At 40.5% G+C, this 26,923-nt stretch overlaps 1 protein-coding gene across 3 annotated transcripts in view; it reads right to left on the minus strand.

The window, feature by feature from the left end:
• MAPK12 (mitogen-activated protein kinase 12) overlaps positions 1 to 26,923 on the minus strand; it is a 44,201-nt gene that overhangs the window by 6,391 nt on the left and 10,887 nt on the right. For 2 of the 3 annotated variants that reach the window (XM_075492936.1, XM_075492917.1), the window contains exons 3-8: positions 26,500 to 26,558; positions 22,707 to 22,818; positions 9,926 to 9,955; positions 8,194 to 8,241; positions 2,841 to 2,955; positions 2,103 to 2,174 (exon numbers count right to left, since the gene is read on the minus strand). In XM_075492936.1, coding sequence (XP_075349051.1) covers positions 2,103 to 2,174; positions 2,841 to 2,955; positions 8,194 to 8,241; positions 9,926 to 9,955; positions 22,707 to 22,818; positions 26,500 to 26,558 — 436 coding nt within the window. The remainder of the gene's footprint in view (positions 1 to 2,102; positions 2,175 to 2,840; positions 2,956 to 8,193; positions 8,242 to 9,925; positions 9,956 to 22,706; positions 22,819 to 26,499; positions 26,559 to 26,923) is intronic. The other variant, XM_075492927.1, reaches the window with a different exon arrangement.

Here is a 26,923-nt window from a genome sequence, read left to right on the forward strand (position 1 = left end):
CCCTGCAAAAATTGTGAGTTTCTTCGCTATTGGAGAATAAAGCAAAAACCATAATGCAAGGACTGAACAAAAGATTTTAAAAAGATGAGATGAAAGTTCTCTGTTTTTCTTGCAAAAGGCAAAGATACTGAAAGCACCTGAAATAAAATATCCTGTAACTTGGTAACATATAATGGAATCATCTGTAAAATCCTCTAGTATCATCAGGTCTCCTCTATATTTTTGGTCAAAATCAGTGCAAGAGTATTCGAGTATCTGGAGTATCTGAACAATCCATGTATTGCATGCATTGCCCTGGTATATCCAATACTTAGGTGATGCAGAGGCAGGAAAAGTCACAGGGAACATCAGGTGGTGTGATAAATGGAACAAAAATCAGAGGAAACTGGTCTGTGTTAGTTCTTCTCCATATTGAGAAACTTCAAGGAAAAAAAATTAATCCCTCTCCTCCTCATTTCCCACATGCTTAGCTCAATTCCAGATGCTGAGATGTTGTAGACATTGGGGTAAGGCATCAGAACTCTCCCTAGTCTTCTGTGTCCTAAACCAGCACAGATTAATCAGCAACAATATTAGCTGTTTCAAAGAAGAAACACCATATTCACAGGAGGCTAATGCTGCAAAGAACACCTTTGTGACTCGTTTGCTACTCTGGTAAGAGCAGCAGATGAGAAGCTAGAAGCTAGATCAGCGCTCGGCACACGAGGATTCCACCAGCCTCTGCAGAAAAAGGCAATGGTGGGTAACACTGATGAAATAAATAAATAAATAAAATCCCATACCAAGTTTGGAGGATAACCTATTAGTATTACTAAAACAAAAATCCCTTAAGTTAGCTGTTTTCTTATTCACCTACCCCCAGCTGAACCCATGGCTGCATTTCCCTGACAATAGGTAATACCGATTCATATACCCAAAGGCCAGCAAGGACTATTACGCTGGGGTAATTTCCTTTGTAACACAGGACGTAGAACTTCAGCCAATAGTTCTGAAATCTCCAAAACCCAGTATGACTAAAATACTAGCTTCTCTACTCTTACATTTACAGTGCAACTTGAAAATTATGACTCATTGATTTCCTTATTTATGTACCAGAATGCTCAAGGTTAGCATTAGTTGAGAAATGCTATGTTAGTCAACGGCTGTTCTTTGGCAGGCGTTTTAGTATTTTCTTGTTAAGAACTAATGTGTATTTAAAACCTGTATAGCTGAAATAATTTGATGTATTCTGCTTTTCCATAGTCCCTATCACCACTTGGTGAATGCAATTTTCCTTTTTTATGTTTTTCCTCACAAAACGAGAATAATATGATCCATGCAAGGAAGTCCTAATCTTACATGTAAATACTTAAATACAAATATAACTAAAATTAAACAGTTGTGATTCTGTAAACAGGTATTTGCAGATAAGCAATTTATTGACTGGAACTCCACAAGGGGAAAAGGAGTGCAAAATGATTAGGCTGAGCTGTCAAACATACAAAGCTGTGAAATGAAAAAAAAAAAGTAAAAAATTCTTGCTCTCTTCTATTAACACCGTCCTCTATTAACTATCACAACTACTACTGCCAATGAAGCATCCCTTGAGGTTGAATTATGGCTTAATCTTAACTATTTTCTTAATTCTTCAGCAATGAAATTATCAGACTAGATGTTTTCTGTAAATCTAAAACACTTTACTAGATGTTACTTACATAACATTTTTTGGTAAAAGTCTCAAAAAGCATGAAATGGACTAGCATGTGCACATAAGTCCGTATACTACAGCAGAATCTTCTGTGCGTATTCTGGAGTTGTGGAATCTATTACTAAAAAAAATCAAAATATGCCTTTTCTATCATCACAGAACCTTTTACCTGGTGATTGGAGACGTGATTCAAAGATCACCTCTCCTTCTCTATTGAAAAAGTTCAGTAATACAAGTTTTAATTTGCAGTTGTGCAGAAGTGGTACAGATATCAAATAACCAATTAATGAGAAAGGTGCAAGCCATTTTACTATTCATTTCAATTTATGCTCATCAGGTTTTGAACAGACCTACTGTATTACATAAGAGCTTCTCATCATTTTCGTACATTAGTGTCAAATTCACTGAAGGATACGATCATTTCCTTTGAACAGAGGCCTCCCTGTTATCATCTCAGCCATTATACAGCCCACAGACCAGATGTCAACTGAAAAAAGACCAACAGTCACATCAAATTGCTGAATACTTGTCCATTTAAACATACATAAAGTTTCATTTAAAATATATTTTAAAGAAGTGTAAAGTTTACCTTTATAGCCTGTTACAAAATAAATGGGTGCCTTGCCAAGTATGATGAACAGTATAGGTAAAACTACCAGCCTTTCTAATTAGCAAACTGGAGATAATCTGATAATATGCAGAATCAGTTTCTCAGTAACAGGTAGATGCACATGGGAAGTAAATTTTCAATGCTTTCAAAAACTTCCATAGTTATCCTAGCATTACTTGAATTCCCTCCTCCTGCCATTTTCCCCTATCTGTTTGAGTTACAATCAGCACATCTTTGCAGGAAGATGACAGTCAGTGCAGAACACAAGAACATAGACCAGACTGTCACATTTGTATACATTTGTATTGCTTTTTTCCAACCACCTTGGCCCTTTCTGTTACTCTCAGAAAATACACAAAAAAGCCCCCAAACTCACAACCACCAAACGATTACCTGCAATTTATCTACAAGGAAGTTTTGCGTAATTATATTGTCATTTCCACCTCCAATTTCTCATTCACTTCAGAAACAAAGACTTGCTTATATGTTGTCTGATTCAGTGAATGCTTCAGCTCTGTTAAGACTTTCTGAAGAGATGCTGACCTGTTTGTGTATAATGCATCCAGTTAAGTATGACTTCTGGGGCTCTGTACCACCTTGTAACCACGTAACCAGTCATCTCGCTGTCTGTATGCCTCGCCAATCCAAAATCCAGAATCTGTAGTGGAAGCACAAAGAACATCCTGATCAGATGGTTAGTTATCTGTTTTATACAGACTTTACAAATGTGGAAAATAAAAGAATTGGAGCATTCTGCAGAGACTAGCTTATTTTTGCATCTTTTTTCTCATTGAGGTGTCTTGTTCTCATTTGAAAAATCAAGACATAAGTAGCAAGAAGCTTTACGATTTTTTTCCCCACGTTAGATACTCCTATAGGAACACTAAAAGCTGTAAAACCAGTAAAGAAAAGAATAAATTATTCAATTATTAATTAAAAAGGTAGGGGTCCCATTCAATGCAAAAAATTCCCTGGCCATGGAATGAGTATCGTAGTTTGTTAGGGCTAAAAGAACAGCACCCATTTTAGATGGTATTCATTGCTCTCCTATCCCAGGTGGCACAATTATTGAAGAGTGTGTTCCAATAATATTCTGAAGTAAGGAGGAATCATTATCTTTGTTTTATGAGCTTCTATATAAGGGAAAGCTTCCTCTAGGTCACATCAAAAATATACAGTAAGCGTAGGGAATTATGATTGTTTAGCCCCACTGAGTTTTCCCCAACCTACTGCGTCAACTACAGAACAACCCTCTGTAAGAAACACAAGGTCAATGCAATTTTTTTAAAGGATTATGCACAATTCAGCTTATTTCTAAGACTCTCAGATATTTATCTCTAGATATAGCAATGTGTACAGCAGCAAGATTAAAAATGAACGTTACAGCCTTTCATCAACTTCCACAAAATTGGCTAACGTAAAGGCCCACCTGTATGGACCTTCAAAAGATGGTGCCAAAAGATGCGGCCAACAGCAAGGAACACTCCTGGAATGACAGTCAGTTCATAGTTTACCAGGAAATTCATGCTTCTAACAAGAAGCAGGGGTCTTGAGTAAGTAAAGTCTATTCAAGATAAATCATCATCATCCACAGATATTTGAATATGTAGCTTTGCATGAACAGCCACTAGTTTCCATGTGTATCAGGCTTCATTATATATTGACAGGGCAGACATTTTTACAAGGAGCACCTGTGCATTAATATACCAAGAGTGATGTTTTTGTAACGCTCTCTGTAATTAAACATTTTAAAATATTTCAGGATAGTTTCATCATTCCTTGGAACTAGCAGAAAGGAAAATTACATTTTCATTCATAGATCAAGAGTATGAAACGCTATGGCTTATCTTTATTGCCATACTTGAAACATCATTTCCACATCTTCCCCATAACTGCTGATTACCTACCAATTTAAAAACAGGAATAGGATGCCAAGGGAGAGATTTTTATTCCTACCAATAAAATACAATTGATTACAGCCAAAGTTACCCCTCAGAACTTTGCATACTGAAGATTTACTAGAATCAAAATATTTGCAGTAACAAAATACACTTTTATATACAGCTTTCAAATTTATTCTACACATACAACACACATTATTCTCTTCCCACTAACTCGGGGCAGGAGGGTGGAATTAAAAAGGAAGTTTTACGTAATACGTCAAAAGCCCCACATGGTACCATCTATTCTGTCACTGCTTTTTAGGCCTTTTGGCCTTTTCCATACTAAGGCTTGTGACACTTGGAGTTGGAGACAGCTAAAATATAATTTGGGTTTGTATTTTCATAAAAGCAGAAAACAACAGTGAGAATTTTTGTGCATTATGTATTAACTTCAGGATTTCTTTTCATTTATATATTCATTAGGCTCAGGAACAAGTGTATCCTGGTAGTACTTAATATTAACATGGTACCACTTCAACAACAATCTTCACATGAAACTATTATTCTCATATGCCAATCTTCAACTTTTCAGCTGGAACTTCCAAAGCAATTTTCAGAGCAAGTTTGAAAATCCTTTTTATAATGCAGGAATTATGAAAGAGAGAGCAAATTCCCCTCAGGTCCTCAAGGATAAGCTTCCCTTCTACTCAGCAAACTGAATTTTCCTGACTTGCTTCAATAACCGTAACAAAAATAACTTGTAACGTCAAGACTGCAGAAAGGGCAGTGACTTCCCCTCAGGCACCCTTCACTGCCACTTTTCCGATTCCTACGTAGCAGTTGAGAGCATCAGACGAGGGAGCCAGAAAGCTCATTGTGAAAAATAAAACTGATTGCTTATTAATTAATTACCAATTCAAGGAACTGTTCCAACTTGCCTACAGCCTCATCGCCACTGGAGCTGATGCAAGGGAAGCTGCCGAGTGCACAGACATGGGGGAAAAGGGTTGGACTATCCCTGGCAGCACGGTCCCGTGCCCGCATAAACTGACTCTGGAAGCGCAGTCTCAGAGCAGGGTCACGTCCTGCCCATTGCACCCGAATGCACGCACGTGGGGGAAGTCAGTTCAACTCCTTCAGCGTAAGAGAGATCCCAGGTAAATCCTCGTCTTAATATTTTTTATGCACACTTCTCAACATATTATAGTTTGCTTTCTGTTTATAGACCGGAGTTGCCTTTTGACAACCAGTTTATTTCCTAATTGCAAATTTGCATTCTTCTTCTGCATATTTTATCAGAGCTTATCGTACAACCAGGGACAGCATAATTTCACTCTGAGAGTCAAGAAACAAAAACTAAAGCTTAACGCTACATTTTCTCCTTGTCATTTCACAAAATTGTGTTCTGATACAGAATTATTTGCCTCGGTTTATCTAAAAGCTTAAAAATGTCCAAGGTAACAGAAAAATAAGTTGTGTTAAATAAGGAGATACAGTGGAGATGCAGTGATCGTATCATGGAAGAATGTCTTAGACTTGGGCTGCATCTCAAAATGTAATTGCACGGGGGGACAACGAGATGTACAACTGCTTTTTCTAGATTCTCTTTTTTTCCCTATCACCCTGGGGCCCACTCACTGTTTGGCCACATACAAGCCAGGAGGAGACAATGGCTTTTTGTGTTAGATAGGGAAATTCTGAAATGACAGGACCCTGAACATTCAGGTCAGTCTCCAAAGAGCAAAAAATTGTATTACAACAGCTACGTGAAAGTATATAATTTGTCTGTAATATGGTAAAAAATTTTTTTGCAGTGTTGCATCAATTTTTATTTTATTTAATTAAGGGAGTGCTTCACAACCTTTGATCTTCTTCTGTATCTCCCAGCTTGTAGAGTTAGACTTTTTATATTTATTCAAAGCTGAAATTCTCACATAACTGAACTACTGCCATGAAGTCTTATGTCTCTTTTAGGGAGGAAACCTTGACCATAAGATCTAAATGTACTTACATATCAAGACACAAAAGCCCCCATTCAAATTTACTGTTGTTTTGTGAGGATTTATAGGCCAGTCATGATTCAAGCACAGGACAGAAGACGTAGCTTGATTTTGTTATTAAGTGAAAAACCCTGACTAGCCTTTCAGATTGCTAGAGCTAAGAGAAGATAGGTGACAAAACAATTCTAAAAATTGATAATGATCTATTAAAATACAAGAATAGAATTCACTGGGGACTGGAAGCAGTCTGGGGCTACTATCTCTATGCTCAAGAGAATAAACTATGTTCCTAAAATAAACAGAGTACCACATAATTCTACTTCATAATGAATAATTGGCTTTTTTATAACAAAGTCATTCTACACAGCCAAATAGATGCATTTTCGCTAAGTCAGGGTACATTGCATAATTATTTCTGAAGTACAAATATTATCCACTCTAACGGGCTTTGGAAGATTTCTAATACGTGTAAGAAACTGCTGTCAGAACTGGACAGATTCAGTATTTCAGTTCAATGATTTAGAAGGAGGACAGAGGTGACAAACATTATACAGGAGAAGATGGACTCTACTGAGAACATTTCCAAGGAAGTGGCAACATCTACACTTCAGGACTTTCCACAATGGGTGCTACAGCCCCAATCTCCAAGAGTGCATGCCAGCTAAGCCCAGTTTCCATACTGGGAAGAGGTGTGGACCATCCTCCTATCCATCTTTCGAGGGAAGCCCTGACGGGTAGGACAAAGGGAGTCATGGTACATGCCAATACTTGCCCCATGCCAGAGAAGCAGCAACCAGGTAATACAAGAAATGCCACAAAGTGCAACTGTCTTGCATCACAGCAACAGAAACAGCTCATAGCTGAACTGCAGGAGGCTGAATTAGGAATTGTCTCCCTTTAATGATTTTTTTTCCTCACTACTTCAATTAAGAGAAAAAATCAAGCAGAACTGATATATTCCTGCTACGAAATACACTGTAGTCTATAGGCAATTGATACTACTGCTAGTTGTAACAGTGCAGAAGGAATCACTTTTAAAGAAATAAGATGTTCTTGTTCGGGGTGAGGAGTATGTGATTCCTCTCATGCTTCTCTGAAGTGATTAGCTGCAACACATCATAAAAACAGTTCTCCATTACAGCTTTTATCCAACTGTAACCATGACATGATTTTTTCTTGAAAAGTATTTTTAGTTGAGTGACTGGATAAAAGTATACTGGTATTCATTGCAAAATACACATCACACAGGAAAAGGCTGACTACTACCACCACGCACACGCACTTGGTGTGGGCACACAGCTGTGGCGTGGACTGCTCTGTCAACACCAAACCCGCAGAAGCAGTTTCAGTTCTTACACTGCCTTTCACCCAGCTGGAGGGACCAAAGTCACCAACTGCTCCAACGATGCCATGAATATAGTAACCTGTGGCACTGACCTCCTCACCAGAAATCCTCCCTACGTCTTGGAGTCAACCCTCATTTCTCCCTATTAGCACTGGGTACCGGGTTCCTGGAGCGTCCTATCTGGACTGGATGTTTTCAGCCGGGACATCCTGGGCAACGCTTCTAGCTTGAAGTGCAGCCACTTCTTGTGCTTGGCTCTAGAATGATCCCAGAAACTGATCATCGCCTCTGCCATTCGTACGAAACGCACATTTATGTCAGTCAAGAACATACAAATAGGAGGTGAATAGATTCTCACTACTCAGGGCTTTATTTCTTAAATAAATATTTAATTATTCCTGTTGTGACTGAAGTCACACAAATGGGAAAATACTGACGAGGAGCAGTTTCTTGTAATTTTTTTCAGGATTGTTACCACTGCCCATCTGATCCTCTTCCCTTCCGTTTTCCAGCATTCCCCTATTTCTCCGTGACTCCTCAAAGCCTGTGGGCTGAAAGCCTGGTCCATCACTGAAACCAGCCAGCATGTCTACAGCTGTTGCACCCGTTGTCTTCTGTGGTGTATTTCTAATACATCTAACTGTTTTTAGAAAATAAATGTATCCTACCTTCAATTCACAGTCTTCGTTTACTGCCAAGTTTCCAGGCTTTAGATCCTGTAATCAGATTTGAAATGAATGTTATTTATTTTACAGCAAGCACAATAAAGCATGCTTTCTTTCTTCCTTTCATTTAGGTTTAATGGTTTTCATACAACTACTTAGAACAGCAACAGGTAAAATGATGTCATAAATCTAAATTAGAAAATTAAATATAACAAATAACAGAAACAAAGATACAAACTTGAATAAGTTTGGCTTTTTTTCCAGTATGTTTTCCCCCAGACAAATCAACTTTTTTTCTGCTAGAAGTCAGGAAAATACTTGCCAGTGAAGGAACTCACTCATCTTACTATGAGTGGGGTTTGGACATAAATTTGTTGCTTTAATACTAACAACACAAACTTAAGGATTCACATATCTATTTCTGGACTGTACACATCGCATATCAAAATATACTTTAAAAAGGTTCCCTACCCTGATAGATCTAGAAGGAGTACTGAAGGAATCAAACAGAATTTTACATAAAAGCCTATGCTCTCTTCTGTGGGAAAATCAATTTCCCAACCAAGTCAGCTGAATGGAGACTGCAACATGAAAAAAAATTCCCTTAAGCCTCTTTAGCTCCTGTAGAGACTTCTAATGACCTTCAAAATTTGTACTTCTAAGTTTAGCAGCAAAGGCAAGAGTACTGGCAATGACTAAGAAGATTTTGCACTGTCAGTTACTCTTAGACATTCAGTTATAAAGAGAAAGAAAAAAATCAGATATAAATTTTCCTTCAGCTTTTGCAAACCTTTGTTTGTCACTTTACACAAGACATTTAGAGGAATCTTCCCTCTGAACTTTTTAACAGGCATCCAGCTGTTTTGTACTAATATGTTTTAAGATCAGAGGGGCCTTGGAGCAAAACAAATTGGTGCAAAGAACCGTAATGAAACCATGAAGCTCAAGAGCCATCAAGAGGGAGCTCAGAAAAAGTCTAAGCAACTGTAAATTTAGACCATGATCACAGCAGTTGTAGAAATAAAAATATCAATTTATTACATTATTTTGGCAGTTTGCGTAGTTTCCATGTCCAGCTTAAAGCTACTATACAACGTGCACTTTCTGTGGTACCCCTGATATTTTATTACAGACAGCCAGTTTCTACTGTTCTGATGCAGTTTTTGGGGAAGTGATGCTGCTTGCTACCATATGAGGGCAACATTCAGAACTCCTTCACAGTGCAAAAGTGATTTTAAGTGGACTTCAGACGCAGCAGGGATTCAAAAAGAATCAGATGCTTAATTTCTCTGAGAAAAAATTGAGGTTTTCAAGGCTCTAAAATTTTGGACTATTTTTTCAGTTTCTATGTTTTCATTCCCTTCCCAACTTTGGACATTAACATAATGTTTAAACAACATTTAAACATCGTTCTGAATTAAAAAAAAGCCAGAAAAAACTCTCATCCATCTCAGTTGAGACACTATTTGCTCTTGTGGAAACTTACAACTCAAGTTGACAAAGTAATTTAAGAAATCCAAATCCAAGCTGTATTTAGTGCAACTTGAGTGCCCAATTTACACTGATGTAGCCATACCACCTTTTGTTCCTATTGAACAAGAAACCAAAAGCACAATCAAACACTATAAATAGAGACACTATAAACAGAACTTCAGGCATATTTATGAGCATGCTTATACACAAACACCACTCACATTATCAGAATATAAACATCTTTTATATTATTTCCACTTACCCTGTGAATTATGCCTGATGAGTGAATATACTGTAAAAAGAGAAAGTATTTTTGAGTAAATGAGGTCCTGACTTTAAGAAGTTGCCTGGAGCAGGGGAGAAAGTACTTTGTCATGGTGCTAAAGTAATCTGAAATTAGAAAATGTTTATTTATTGCACAGAAGATCTTTTTAGCTATGTTTTTAACGTTGAGATAATGAAACTAGCATTTTGCCCTTCCCGTCCCCCAATAACGAGAAACCAGTAAATCAGCTTGAGTGGTGCAACAGATCATACAGTTTTTTCTAATTCTTGCCATACCTAAAATCCTGTTTCCAGTTAATTTTCGACATTGCGCTCTCTCTCTCTCTCTCCCCCCATATATGTATCAAAATAAATCCTGCTATTCTATGTATCAGAAATGCTCTCTTGCAATAGACATCTCCCATGTGCCATCATAGTTTAGATTCATACGCTCCAGCAGTACTGAGTTTTTAGAAATCATTTAAGACCAGGATGAAGGCCAGTCAAGGTCTTAGCTGAGAAGTCTTGCTACATGCTTCAATACTTCCTCAATGAAACATCGAGAAGTCATGTTACAAGACACTATCCTTTACCCAAACATTTTCGTCACCCTTCCAGTGACCTATTTAAGGGCTCTCAAAAGTCAAACCAACAAACGGGACACCTAGGACTCGTTCTTTTGGGAAGACACTTGACCAAATTCAGATGTCTGTCACCAAATGCTCCCTGCTGAGGTACGTAAATAAAGGGGGCCTCTAGTAGCTAGTTCAGACACAGGCATCTCTTTTGCAAGCATTGAAATGCAGAAAGTTGTCCTGAACTGAGGATAAGCTTTCCAGGAGCGGCCTGGGATGTGCTACTGCTGTTCACTACAGGTGTGGGGAACTGATCTGAAAACCCCACAGACCATACTACTGATGGCAGCTCATGCTACTGACACTGAGCAACACGAGAATAATAAAGGCTTTTTAAAAAGTCCCCAGAAAAGATGGATGAGGTTCAAATCCCACCAGCTTCACCTGGAGAGTTTTCGTTTTATTCCACCCTGAAGAATGGGACAATAACTGGGAAAAGAGTTACTGGAAACCAGCTGTCATAGCCAGGAAAGACCAGCCAGGGACAGTCAGGGTGGTCTCGCGGGGACACCCCGAAGCACTGAACTTTGCAGGGTAACTGCCAACCAGCCATAGCCCCAGCAACCGTTGTCTTCTTCCCCAGCAGCCATGAAAATGAGCAATTAACCTTGTAAATGCAACAGTCCCTCTGCAAAGGGATCCTCATAGTCCACCTGATGAGGGGAGCAAGGAAAAGAAAGCAAAGCTACAGATCAAAGCCAACTTCTTCAGACAGATGCAATGTGCATTTCAGACTTAGGTTTCTGAACTTAAAACCCATACAACCTAAGCAGCACAAGACCTGGATTTAAGGCACCAAGTTTTTAAAGCAGTGACTGAACAAAAATAAAATCTCCGACATTTACTTTTTCCTCTCTTACACCTGACACAGTCCTCCAGATGTGGTCTCGTGGGTTCTGAAGAGGGAAAAAAAATCACTTCCCTAACCCTGTGGCTACAACTTCATCAACCCAGCTCAGATCATGGTAGGGCTTCGCTGCCACACGGGTGCACTGCTGACTACTGTGCCCGAGTCCATGCAGGACTTGGCATTTGCAGTAGACGAGTTCCTGCTGCATATTACTTGCAGATGAGGTAAGGCTGAACATCACCCATAGGAATTACCAAAGCGCTTCACAGGATTTCCTGGGGCAGACACAAGGGGCTGAGGGCGCAGGGCTGTTCCCCAGAACGTAGGCTGTAAAACCGCTACAGCAAACGAAGAACTACTTTCTGTCATGGATGTGCATGAAGTGGATCAGGATGGGAGGAACCAGATGCAAAAAGGGGAAGTTTGTCATTTGTACACAGAGACCAGAGAGGATATATACTTTTTTTTTTTTTAAAGAAATGTATCTATAAGTAGTTAGACTCCCAACAAATGAGAAAAGCTGACGCCTTCTGCCAATAGCCACCTTGATCAAGGATATCACAATGACTACTTGCATTCTAAATCATTTCAATGTCTTCCTACTGAAGCCTCTTGATTTTCCAGAGCAGATGCTGAAAACATTCTAAAGGCTGTTTTTGCTGGTATGACTGTAGATAGTAAGGAAATAACTGGCAGACACAGGAATTTCTGCACCTAAGAATGTGGCATGTAGGAACAGGAATAAAAAGGACTGCACCCTTTGGAGTTTTAGTTAATCTCACCTGTTTGGGGGGAAGAGCATGGTTTCGCTGGTGTTCTCACCCCACTGAAGGTTTTATGAGTGTTCACAGCACCAAAATCTCGTTAACGCTTTGGGGGGAACTCCTATATTTTCTAAACACTCCTTTTCATACAACACTACTGAGATTACATGAAATAGCACTTATTCCTGGTGCTAATGTATGCATCAGCCTTTCTGTAAGCTGAAATATTGGTGCTGTGCTGCCGAATTTCTTTCACAATAGCAGTATTTTTTTAACTGCATTTTATTATCTCCTGGCAGGTAGCAGCACTGGAACTATGCCAGTCTTCATTCAGAAAATTCTCCATTTCAGTTCGATAACTTTCTGAAATGGGATCCTATTCTTACTGATTCTCCTCATTAAATTATCGATTTATTGACAGATTTTTCACCCTTAACATGGCAAAAACATCCAGACCAGAGCAGACATATCCTTCACAATGTTATTACCACTTCACCTGAACAATATTTGATTCAAGAACCCAGTTAAGGTGAGCAAAGTGCCTTGGAGCACAGGATCTCTCTGCATTATCCTAAAGGCAATTTTTAGTAGCACGCATAAATCCTTGAATGCAAGCTTCAGATTGTGCTAGGAAGCTATCCAACAGTTGTCTGAATTCTAAGCATTCTTGTCTGTATATGCAATCTCTACACAAAATAAAAAGCTAATCAAAAGGGAATTAGAAAAGACTCAGGAGAAAGTATTCTAGGCAGCATGCAAAATGAAAACAAGGAGTGACTTGGCAGGGAAGGAAAAACTGAAGAGGAAATGGGTGAGAGGGGGAGGGGAATGCAGAGAAGCAGAAAGAACATAAACGTGAACAAGAGACAGTAAATAGAGATGACAAAAGGAGAGAACTAGAGCAGGTAAATATTACCATGAGTATGGCAGAAGAAGCTTGAACAGGTGTTCGTATGGCCCGGGAGCTATCCGTCCATTCTCAAATACTGTGCAAATAAAGAAACAGGTCTGCCACCCACCTCCTCAGACCTCTACGAACAGGAACCCAACAGGCACTCCTGCAGAAGAGGGACCCAAGGCTGAAAGCGCTGGAAGCTCCAGCCCCTTTCCACCTACATAAAGACATTTACGTTCAGCTGGCCTTCTGTACTCTTTGACAAGACACAGCTTTTCTGTCAAACAAAAGAGATGATGAAAGCCCTTCCAAGTTGCAAGCTCATACTTAAATGCCAAACTAAGGCCCAACTAGGAAACAGACAAAGGAGAGGCACATCATGGTTTTTAAGTGGTGTCAAACCACATTGGTTTTTCCTACCACAGATGAAGTTAAATTCTGATAAATTACAAGGCTCACTGAAGAAAGGAAATTAATATTTCATTCTCTATAGAAAGAAGACAGTAAAATGGCAAGAACAGAAACTAACTGATGAACAAGGACTGTATAGACTTACAGAGCAAAGACCTGAGGGCTTGATACAAATCTTCCTGAACTCAGTATGAACTGTCTATTGACCTCAATTTATATATATTTTTTAAATCAAGCCTGTTGAGCATTTTGGTATACAACCAATCCAGAACCAGTCTACAGGTAGAATGTAGAAATGAAGCCTGCAAGGAACTGACTTGAGGGCTTAGCAAAAATCTCTCTTATCCCTTCACAATACATCACTCATGCAGTTTTCTCTACTTGCATTTGACTATCACATGTAAACAGATTGTTACAATAGAAGTATGCAATGTGACAAAAATTATGAACAGCCTTCTTGCCTTTGACCAGACATAAATACAGATACCATAAAATGCTCATGTACTTTACACAAAGGACAAATGCATATTGCAGGTAACACCTTTAACACACAAAAAAAACCCAAAATAGAGTCCATCCATTAAAAGGTGAAAAAAAATAATATGCATTATAAAAATGAGAGGCTAAGCTTGGGAAGTTGAAAGAGTTTTACAACCAAGATCTACAGAGTGGCATATTCCTCCTTCCCAGGTGTTGCAAGTATTTTTCCCTTATAATGCCTCAACGGAGCGCTAGCTAAGTGTATGCTTTGTTCCCCCTACCCCGCCAAAAAACACTAAGTAAACAGAGATGGGCTGTGTTTAATTTAGATACAGGAGACCTTAAAAAGCACAAAATTTTCATGCAAAACTTGGCAGACCCTTTCTTAAACAGCTAACTTACTGGTATCTGTAAAAGAAGAAACAAATTAGTGACCCATTTTCTTTTTTCTCTGCATGCTAGCAATACTGCTTTCAGCTTAACCCACTTCCTAGCATGGACAGTGCTGCAAGAATGTCGCTCAAGCACTGGACCACTCCTATGTCTTAAAGGTATCTCCAACTAGGTGTATTATTGTGGCTGGATGAATTGGTTCAAGAAGAACCCAAAATTTAATGGAACAGATACAGTAAAGACTGTTCTCAAACGTTTGCCATGCAATAGGAAATGACAAAACATCAGAGTCTAGTAGCTGAATAACGTCTTATTTCCTGCTGGTAATTTTGAGGTAAGTATAGTTGTGCTCTTCAAAAACATCAGGGAAGAGACAAAATATTCAGGCGAACCACTTCTTACAGAAGATCTAACACAGTTACAGAGACCAGAGATACCGATTTACTAAGACTATCTCAGCATCCCTGCTGCTTGCCTTTTAACTGGAATAAGAACTGCCCTTGTTTTTACAAAACCCTGGGAATAGCAGCTTACATGAAGAACTTCCTGCTCTTTTCCTCTGTGGTGGGTTGATCTTGGCTGGCCCCCAGGTGCCCACCGAGCCACTTTCTCATTCCCTCTCCTCAGCAGGACAGGGGGGAGAAAATAAAATGCAAAAGCTCACGGGTCGAGACAAGGACAGGGAAATCACTTGCCAATTACCATCACGGGCAAAACAGACTTGACTCAGGGAAGATTAATTTAGTTTATTGCCAATTAATAACAGAACAGGATAGTTGGAAACAAAAAACAAAACTAAAACCACCTTCCCGCTACCCCTCCCTTCTTCCCAGGCTCAACTTCACTCCTGACTCTTCTACCTCCTCTCCCTGAGCAGTGCAGGGGGACAGGGAACGGGGACTGTGGTCAGTTCACTACGCGTTGTCTCTGCTGTTCTTTCCTCCTCGTGCTCTTCCCCTGCTCCAGCATGGGATCCCTCCCACAGGAGACAGTCCTTCATGACCTGCTCCAGCATGGGTCCTTTCCACGGGATGCAGTCCTTCAGGAGCAGACTGCTCCAGTGTGGGTCCCCCGTGGGCCACCGGTCTTGCCACAAAACCTGCCAGGAGCCTGCTCCAGCACGGGCCCTCCATGGGCTGCAGCTTCCTTCAGGGCACATCCATGTGCTCCAGCACGGGGTCATCCACGGGCTGCAGCATGGATATCTGCTCTGACGTGGTCCTCCATGGGTTGCAGGGGGTAACTTGCACCACCGTGGTCTTCTCCATGGGCTGCAGGGGAATCTCTGCGCCGGCACCTGGAGCACCTCCTCTTCCTCCTTCCTCACTGACCTTGGTGTCTGCAGAGTTGTTTCACATTTTCTCACTCCTCTCTCACAGCTGCTGCGCAGTGTTTTTTACCCCTCCTTAAATCTGCTATTACAGAGATGCCATGAACATTGCTGATGGGCTCAGCCTTGGCCAGCGGCGGGTCCGTCTTGGAGCCAGCTGGAACTTGCTGTGTCCGATGTGGGGGCAGCTCCTGGTGTCTTCTCACAGAAGCCACCCCTGCAGCTCTCCACTACCAAACCTTGCCAACAAACCCAACACATCCTCTTTAATTCCTGTTCTGTTTTCTTCAGATGTATGTCAACCATGCACAGTTGCTCCGCTTGCCTTCCACATTTACTGATCCAACAGACTTTAGTGTCAACCTTTGGGGCCCACAAACTCTGCTCTGTTGGCTTCTGTGAGATCATCTAGGCCACTAGGACAAGAAGATGTTTCCAAGCCTTTTCACTGAAATTAAATTCGTTGTTCATCCTTTCCACTACACTCAACTGAAGCTAATTTTTTATAGTTTGTATATCGCTTGCCTATAAAATTAGCCCAAATGATGTTTTTCATCTCTTTTGAATAGAACTCCTCTTCTGGAAACCTGTTTCCCAGACAGTTACTGCAACTAAACAGACCACTCCACTTACATGGTCCTTGAGAAAACATTAGGACATGGCTTCGTAATTAGGGAACTACAAAACTGAAATCATAACTCCACATTCAAAGACCAGATCAGAGGTGAATTCCCTCTAGTTTAAATAAAGCCAATTTCCCCAAACCTGGCTGTAGTTTCTGCATTTGTAAAATGGGAATTACAGCCTTTAAATGCACAACTGTAGAATAAAAAGGATAATTACTTAGCATATGTAAAAGGCTATGTGAGTGAAAACCTACTAAATGAAGAACACAAAATCCGAGGTAGGGTCAAAGAGAAATTAATAATGCAGGACTCAACAACAAAGTATATTTACTAAGTTTTGTGATGGGAGTAAAACAATTTATTTGTCCTTCTGTATCTGTTAAGTACTGAGAGACAAAGGAATCTTGGGTACGCTGTTCCTGATGTTCTTGCCCAGGAACAGCATGCTGTCCTGTGATATTATTTATTTTTAACAGTGTTTGGCAATGCAAATACAGATCTGGAAGGATCAGCATCCTGATGGAAATGCCAGACCTTCCTGTATCAAAACCAGTTCTGTATTTCCACTGCACAAGCACATTCCTATGCAACACACCTTCCAGCACACCGACTCCACTTATCTCCATACGAGCGCAGAGGAAAGCCTGCCCATGTGTTATATGTTGCAGGCACAGGACCATAAAACCAAAATTGCACAGTGCAAACAGCAGCCAAGGAAGGACACTCAATTCCAGACAGTGCCATTCCACAGCCTTGTTACAATGTGCATCTCCAGAGCAGCAAAGGGAATTAAACGGCCATCGCTGCAGGAGAGCCTGGCTGAAGCCTGCGGAGCTAGGTCACAGTTTTTCTTCTCTTGGAACTGTGTCACCAAAAGAAAAAAATAATAAAGAAGTAATAGTCTTTTTATGATCAACAGTTGTGTACATCCAAAAAGCAAACACTGTAATTTAAGAATTGCAGTATCAATCTAGACTGAGAAACATTTTCATATCACATTAATATAGGTTATAGATGGACACGGAGCTTAAAGAGTATCTTCTTTTTGTATTGTAAGGTATGAACTTTAATAATCATAGTCCATTTTTAAAAAGACAAATAGGGGGAAAAAACCAGTTGCAATAATAAACAGTATTTAGCAGAAAGATGAGGAAGAAAAACATACAAAGTATATGACAGCTAATACGTTTAGAATCATCTTTGTGAGAGTCAGTAAAATTCAAAGGTATGTTGTTTTGCTATAGCTGTTGGCTGTGTAGTCCACAGAAGTGTAAGATTCAAGAGATAAGAGAGAGATGAATAGAATCATAGAATCATTTAGGTTGGAAAAGACCTTTAAGATCATCAAGTCCAGCTGTTAATCTAGCACTGCCAATTCCACCACTACACCATGTCCCTAAGCACCACATCCAAACGTCTTTTAAATACCTCCAGGGATGGTGACTCAACCACTTCCCTGGGCAGCCTGTTCCAGTGCTTGACAACCCTTTCAGTGAAGAAATTTTTCCTAATATCCAATCTAAACCTCCCCTGGCGCAACTTGAGGATGTTTCCTCTCATCCTATCACTTGTTACCTGGAAGAAGAGACCGACCCCACCTCGCTACAACCTCCTTTCAGGTAGTTGTAGAGAGCGGTAAGGTCTCCCCTCAGCCTCCTTTTCTCCAGGCTAAACAATCCCAGCTCCCTCAGCCGCTCCTCATAAGACTTCTGCTCCAGACCCTTCACCAGCTTCGTTGCCCTTCTTTGGACACACTCCAGCATCTCAATGTCTTTCTTGTAGTGAGGGGCCCAAAACTGAACACAGGATTCAAGGTGTGGCCTCACCAGTGCCGAGTACAGGGACACGATCACTTCCCTGGTCCTGCTGGCCACACTATTTCTGATACAAGCCAGGATGCTATTGGTCTTCTTGGCCACCTGGGCACACTGCTGGCTCATATTCAGGCAGCTGTCAACCAACACCCCCAGGTCCTTTTCCGCCAGGCAGCTTTCCAGCCACTCTTCCCCAAGCCTGTAGCGTTGCATGGGGTTGTTGTGGCCCAAGTGCAGGACCTTGCACTTAGCCTTGTTGAACCTCATACAATTGGCCCCAGCTCATTGATCCAGCCTGTCCAGATCCCTCTGTAGAGCCTTCCTACCCTCAAGCAGATCAACACTCCCGCCCAACTTGATGTCATCTGCAAATATAAACATTAATTCGGAGAAAGAGTGGGGGATTAACAGTCAGGCTTAACTGGGCTTATAGTCAGGGTTATTCTCTGCAAAAAAAAATGCGAATCATGAAGAAGCCCAACAACTAACTTAAGGATGGACTCTGGTTATACTTTTTGTTCAAGTATAGGAAAATTTTACATTGGAATTATTCTTCCCCAGACACCATGCTCCAGCTAAGTCATGACTTACTGGAAGAGTTACAAGATGAAGCTTTCCTACACAGTTCAAAACTAGACAAATCTAAATGGTCCCTTCTAGCCTTTTATGAATCCTTTCATAATTTCACAGTGTAAAATGCTGGCACATTACAAAAACAGGCACTAGAAGACAAAATCAAGCAAAGGTGGCAGGAGGCCTGCATGATGAATGAAGAGCTCCTAGGGAAACTGAAACATAAAAAGGAAGCGTACGTGAGGTGGAAGCAGAGTCAGGTCACCCAGCAGGAATGTGGGGACACTGTCCAAGTGTGCAGAGATAGAGTTAGGAAGGGTGAAGCCCATCTGGTGCTGAACCTGGTGAGGGACATGAAGGGGCAACAAGAAGGGCTTCTACATGCACATCAAGAGCAAAAGGAAAACTAGGGAAAATGCAGGTCCACTGCTGAATGGGGCAGAGCATCAGGCAACAAGGGGCACGGTAAAGGCCAAGGTACTCAATGCCTTCTTTCCCTCCATCTTTACCGGTAATATTTGCCAAATGATAGGTCCTTGAGACCACTGGGAAAGTCTGGAGCAAGGAAGACTTACCCTCGATGGAGGAGGATCAGATTAGGGAACATTTAAACAAACCTGATAAACACAAATCCCTGGACCCTGATGGGATGCACTTATAAATGCTAAGGGAAGTTGACCAAAGTCATTGTGAAGCCACTCAATAATATGTGAAAGGTCAGGGTGATCAGGAGATGTTCCTTATGACGGGAAGAAAGCAAATATTGTTTGTGTCTTCAAAAAGGGCAAGGAGGAAGAGGATCAAGGAACTAAAGGCCAGTCAGCCACACCTCACTCCCTGGGAAGATAATAGCAAATAATTCTGGAAACCATTTCCAAACATAACAAGGACAAGGAGGTGACTGACAGTACTCGACATGGGTTTACAAAGGGGAAAATCATGCCTGATTAACCCGTTAGCCTACTATGATAAGATGACTGGCTTGGTGGATGATGGGAGGGCAGTTGATGTTGTTTACCTTGATTCTAGCAAGGCTTTTGAAACTCTCTCCCATAACACCCTCATAGTCAGAGGAAATACGAGTTAGATTAATGGACAGTGAGGTAGACTGAACTGCCTGGATCAAAGTTGACTGAGTCAGTTGGCTGAACTGCCTTGATCAAAAGGTTGTGATCAGTGGCAGGAAATCCAGCTGGAGGCCCATCACTAGCAGTGTCCCCCCTAGGGTCAGTACTGAGGCCAGTCCTGTTTAACATCTTCATTACTGACCTGGATGATGGGACAGAGTGCACCCTCAGCAAGCCAGCAAATGATACAAAACTGAGAGGAATATTTATACACCAGGTGGTTGTGCTGCCATTTAGTGAGACCTCCACAGGCTGGAGAAATGGGCTGACAGGAACCCACCAAAGTTCAACAAAATCCTGCACCTGGGAAGGAATAATCCCATGCACCAGTACAGGCTGGGGGTTGATCAGCTTGGCAGAAAAGGACCTGGAAGTCCTGATGGACAAGTTGAATGTAAGCAATGTTCCCTTGCAGCAAAGCCAACCAAGAGCCACCTGCATTAGGCAGAGGATTGCCAGCAACTTGAGGGAGGTGATCCTTCCCCTCTTGTCAGCTCTGGTGAGACACACCTGGAGTGCTGTGTCCACCACTGGGCTTCCCAGTTAGAGACACTGAAGCAAATCAAGTGAAGCTCCATGAAGGTGATATGGGACTGGATCATCTGATACAAGAGGAGAAACTGAGACAGCCGGGATTTTTTAGCTGGGAAAATGCTCATGGTGCATCTTATCAACATGCATAAATACTTGATGGAGGCAGTAAAGAAGACAGAACCAGATACTTCTAAGTAGTGTCCAGTGAAAGGACAAGAGGCAATGGGCAAAAACTGAAACACAGGAATTTCCATTTAAACATAAGAAAAACATATTTCATTGTAAGGGAGATTGAACCCTGGATCAGGTTGCCGAGAGAGGCTGTGGAGTCTCCATCCTTGGAGATACTCAAAACCCAACTGCACAAGTTCCTGAGCAGCCTGCTCAGTTTGACCCTGCTTTGTGGTTGGACTACACAGTCTCCAGAGGTCCCTTCCAATCTCAGTGAGTCTGTTAAAAGGCATTAAAAAGTTATTTTCTTTCAGTGGACTCCCTTCTAACATCTTTCACAGCTGTTTAACTGAGGTGCCTATTAGTTTGGGCTTATAAGTGATTTACCTGTGCTCCTCTCAGCCACCTCCCACTCAGATTTGTCACTAAAAATCCACAGACCTTCCTCTTTATCAAAGCTGTCCCAGACTTGGAGACTTCAGAAACTATTTAACTTTACATGCATGTTACGCAAAGGACACATACTTTTCAGTTTCACAGGAAACATTCAGACATCTGGCTCAGAAAGGTATTTCAATATAGAAAGAATCCCCATGACTTACCTATTTAAATTTAGCAATGAGCTTTAGTACTTTGCAGAACTGTACTTTTAACACACAGGGACCAAACTAGCACTCGCTGTGGTCCTTGAACACTTCCCAAAACGAGTGTGAGCACTAGAAGTCAATGGGGCTCAGAGTCCCTCCCAGGGTCAGACTTTCACCCCAAAATACCACACCTATAGGTCGATAGATATGTATGGTACATATATACCTGACCTGTATGTATATACCATACCTATATATGTACTATACATATAGCTATGGTATAAATACACACACCCACCCCCTCAATCACATATGTATGTATATAACTGCTGGTTTTGGCTGGGATAGAGTTAATTTTCTTCACAGCAGCTAGTATGGGGCTGTGTTTTGGATTTGTGCTGAAAATGGTGTTGATGATACAGAGATGTGTTAGTTACTACTCAGCAGTGCTTACACAGAGTCAAGGCCTTTTCTGCCTCTCACCCCACCCCACCAGAGAGTAGGCTGGGGGTGCACAAGAAGTTGGGAGGGGACACGGCTGGGACAGCTGACCCCAACTGACCAAAGGGCTATTCCATACCATATGATGTCATGCTCAGTATATAAAGCTGGGGGAAGAAGAAGGAAGGGGGGGACGTTCAGAGTGATGGCATTTGTCTTCCCAAGTAACCGTTACGCGTGAGGGAGCCCTGCTTTCCTGGAGATGGCTGAACACCTGCCTGCCCATGGGAAGGAGTGAATGAATTCCTTGCTTTGCTTTGCTTGCATGTGCGGCTTTTGCTTTACCTGTTAAACAGTCTTTATCTCAGCCCTCGAGTTTTCTCACTATTATCCTTCCGAGTCTCTCCCCCATCCCACCAGGGGGGAGTGAGCAAGTGGCTGTGTGGGGCTTAGTTGCCAGCTGGGGTTAAACCACAAAAATAACACACCCACACAGACCCACACCACCACCACCCCCCCACACACCCCCCCACACCACACACACATGCTCTTCAGAAGAGCACAGAAAGATATAGTTAGAGCAGGTTGTGTGCAGAGTCCCTTAGCAATAGTCCTTACCAAGTCATTACCAAGACCAGTATTGGTAAGCCATGGAAAAATTTTCAAGTTAGAGAAATTTGAAGCTGATGACATAGCTGAGGACTCAGGTCAACAGGAGTCCTGCCTCTGAACTCAACAGTGGTTTGATTCTTGGTCTCCATGCTCTCCAACTAGCCACAGTAAAAGGTGTGGCAAAGCAGCACCACAATCAACTACTGGGGAAGAAGGCAACTAAAAATCACAGCAGGGATGTTCTGGTGTACTCAAATAAGGAAACTAAGGTCATCCTGGGTCAATGTACTATATAGATCTTGAATGAATATTTTTTCTTTTTGTTTGAAAAAACCCACAGACAAAACCATCATACAAAAAAACCCCAGATAACATTTATCACCACAAAACAATTGCTATGCAGAATGTAATTACTTTTACTATACAAGGCGGGATAAATTTTATCCTGCTATCAAATTATAAGTATTTATAGCTCTCCATAAAGGTTTACTAGGAAAAAAGATTGTGGAATCAAAATAATAGTAAAAGTGGCAAACCTTTAAGCCTTTCAACATCTGGTATACCAGGAACTGGATTCGGTCTTCAGTTAGTTTCTCATGCTTCATTATCTTACTCAAGTCTGTTCCCATAAATGGCATGACAAGGTAGCTTTAAAAAAGGAAAGAAAGAGGGACGGAATAACTTTAATTTGTCAAATAAATTGAAACATAATTGTATGTTATAGTTCAGTGACAATATTAAATTATAGATCATTCAATTTACCAAACAGTTCCATCATCACCCTGCTGCCCTCCAAGTTTCTCTGGTTTTATCTACTTTTATTGTCATAAAGAGGTATTGCCCAACCCTGGCATTGATTATGGAAAGTTGCTAGTTATCAGAAGAGTGTAGATTCTGAACTAGTTACAAAGAACCTAAGCAAGAGCCATGTGATATTTCGAAGACACCTACACAGAGAATGAAGACATTCACGCAATGCTATGTATCTCACAATCATGATCACAGCATTGAACTAGCAGGAACCAAACCGCCTAGGTGGTTCATTCAAATAGACAAGGTCAGGTGCAACAGAAATAGAGTTGATCAAATTAGGATGCAACAATAACTTCCATTAATTTTCAGCTGGGATCATAAACTGTGATCTTTGGTACTAAGTACTGGTAAGGGACACCAGCAACAGAAAGCTTGAGAATGCCAAGCTCGCATTTCAAGGCTAATCTTCACTTAAGATCCAAAACCGTTCTTCACATTGCTTGTAGTAAACTCATCCTTCAGAGTCTATCCTTAAAGTCAGGTCTGAACACAGACAGAGCCAGTCACATCCGGCACCTGAGGATAAAGTAATCAGTTTTCCTCTTCTTACAAAGATGAGCAGATGCATTTTCATGAAGGGAAGAATTAGATGTGATCATTGTTTCATAGCTACAAATTTTATTATTTAGACTTAAATGGGTTTCCTCTGGTTAAAATATGCAAATTATAATTCTGCTGATTTCTATTACTAAACCTTATTAAACCTGTGAAAACTTAATTTATTCTATTAGAATTATAAATATAAACAAAATAGAAATTGAATATAAACTTGTAACAGAGATGGGACACTGGTTTAGTCACTAGGAGTTACAGGTAATATTTTCAACATTTCCTAGGTACCAAACATTTTTTCCCCACAACTTTGGGGATCAGGACTCAGGCTCCCAGTTCCAGCATTCACAGACAAATTCGCTATCCGTTGGACACAAAAGATGAGCAATTTAATTCTGTAACTATATAAGGACAGAGCAAATACGGAGAAGAGAATGACATTTCTTATCTCTCCCCCAGTATAACACACAAAATGTTTCCCATCAAGAGACTAAGTGACTTAGAAATTGGAGTTTAACTTCTTTGTTGATGTTCCTGACTGTTGAAAGCATATTAAGTTCTCCCCCCACTCAGACTTATTAAATACATTTTCCCAGAGGACATGAATATTTGGAATGAGCTATAAAAAGCCTTAGGTGACTGTTCTAGAAAAAACAGAGGTAGAAAGACATGGGGCAAGAGAAATAGAGAAATATCTACACATCTTTTATTACTGGTAGTGACCTTCAAGCATTCATTAGGATTTTGCTTGCCTGCCATCATCTGTACAAATCCCAAGGCTCTGGATGGATAGTGATTTATGTGAATAGACAAAAGTTCAAAACAGTATATAACCATTAAGCACTATAAAGAACAGGATGAGAAGGACAAATAAGACTGTATTTTTACATATGCACAATTTGCTAAGTTTACAAATTGATGACTTCAAATCTCCTACAGCCAAAGAGAGAGAGGTCTAGGTGGGTGGAGAAACAAATAAAATGTAAGAGAGGGAAAACCCACTCCTATCTGAGTTTGAAAATCCAAACTTTAGTAATCATTTATGAGTAACACATTGGAACAGGACAACAATGGGAGCAAACACTACGGGCTCACTTTTAACACTTTGTCTACTACTTAAAACTTCACAAACTTATTTTTATTACTAAAAATGTATTTACAATCCGCAGCTGGAATCTTCAAATAAGCTGCGGAGGTTAGGCACCTGACTAATAATTCACTTCAATGAGAACTTGATGCCTAATGCATTTAAGTTCTTTGCAAGTTCCAGTTAAAACCCAAAATTCTTACAAAATGAGGAGCAGCAACCCATTCTGGCACACTGTGTATGATATAGGCACAGACAATGCAAGGAATAGAGATGAAGGGGGTAAAAAGCAGCTGATAGAGTGGGACTTAAATTGGTAAAGATTTATGCATTTCTGATTTTGTACACCATTTCAATCAGCTGAACTTCTAAAACTGAAGGAAGTTCAACACAAGCATGAGCAGGGAAAGGACGTTGAATATTGTTTCATAAAGGAAACGGGACGTTCTCTTAAATCTTTGTTACATTGACTGGTAGAGTAAAGGAGCAGGAGAGCAGAGTGGCAGGTAGAGCAGGAGCATGCTAGGGCTAGAAGTTGACTGAGACCTTGGGTTTCTTAGCTAATACCAACTTCAGAGACTGGCTTCGGTGAAACCACCCATCTTGCTTCTGCTGCTTCTAGCCACAAATCCCCTTGCATTTGATCTTTATACAATAGGCCACAGATAATGTCTCATGACTAGTCAGCAAAAAGAAAGTCTCCCTCAAATGACCCATTTGACCTTTAATTCACAAAAGCAGTTTCTCCACTTTTGTTTTACATGTACACACATCTACCTCTGCTCATCTCTAACAGCTTGCCCAAAGTCTTGAAAGCAAATTTTGCCGCAGGTCCACCTGATGCAGTTTCAGTTATAAAAATGTCCCTCCTACTTGACTTGCACCTCCAAAACTTGAAGGATGACTTTAGGGTCTCATTTAAAACATGGTGCTTGAATACTAATCATATAAATGTGCATTTTGTTATATATGCTATATAAAATGCTAGCACAATAGGCAATATGGACAACATCCTTTTTGGCTCAGTGATCATTTTGGCCCAAATGATCAGTATGAACACACGGTCCATATTTTCTGTACTTCATTTTCTACATTTTCCTGTCAGATAGCTTTCTTTGTTAACATATAAATATGCAAGTTTGTTTTTGAAACATAGCTACATTAGACGAAATCCATAACAGTTCTACGAATGCAACATGAAACCTACATTAAGCCCAGCAGGACTTCTGACCACTGTTTCTCTAGTGACTCTAATTCACAAGAATTGCAGCAGGATCCGCAAGAAAAACAACAGACATGCCAAGTATCTTGTGCCTGAGATGCCGCCCAAAGGTCAGGGAGATGTACATGCCTGGTGCTAGAAACAATCTGTATCACGTGCTGTTTGGACCTCTGGACTGGGAAACCAGTCATGGAGTACAACAAACCACAGCACAGGTAACCACTAAAAAATTCAGCAGCATCAGCAGTTTTGAATTAATCCTTGAATTAGGATGGATCACGCCAGAGATGTGTCATGTAGCAGGCATCATTTTCAGCATACTTGTTCGGGTTAAGAATTGTCCTATCCCTTGGGCAACCTGGGCCTTAGGGTAAGGAATCAGTACTTGAAAGGTGGATTAGGGAATCCACCAAACTGCCATTTACTGAGGGCTGAAAGAAGTACACACCTTGTAAGACAGGTAACTGGTTCTAATGACAATCTGAAAACCTCAGCCTACCAATTTTGAAGTTGCACATAAGAGTTATATTAAGATGATTCAGAAAAAAATCCATGAAGCAACAATTTTGGAATTCTCCATTTAAAAAAGCAACAACCCTTCCTCCCGCACAAGCAACAATGCCCTGCTCCCAAACACAAACAACTCAGAACTTACAAGTCATTAAACTTCTCCAGTGTTTCATCTGGTGTGAACACATCCAATATTCCAATGACCTAAAAATAAGGGAGAGAAAAAACCCCCATGGATTAATACTGATTTAACACAAAAAAATCCCAAACTGCATAATAAGTGAAAAAATATAATCAAAAACATTTCCATAGTGAGACATTAGCTACCGGCATAAAGATGGCAGAAAGAATACCTAAAGTAATGCCTAGCAACACCAGGATTTGTTATATATTAAATTTTATAACTCTCAGGGTTGTTTGACCCTGTGATAAAAAATAAAAAAAATGTATTTACTTGAATGAAAAGTTCAGAGGCTAACAGTTTTATGTAAGAGGAGAGAGTATCTTTTAACTTGAACCACTGAGGTGCCAAAAATAAACCAGACAAATCGGTTTATAACCTGAAGCAG

This window comes from Mycteria americana, chromosome 1 (genome assembly GCF_035582795.1).
Source record: "Mycteria americana isolate JAX WOST 10 ecotype Jacksonville Zoo and Gardens chromosome 1, USCA_MyAme_1.0, whole genome shotgun sequence".
In the NCBI taxonomy this organism is placed as follows: Eukaryota; Metazoa; Chordata; class Aves; order Ciconiiformes; family Ciconiidae; genus Mycteria; species Mycteria americana.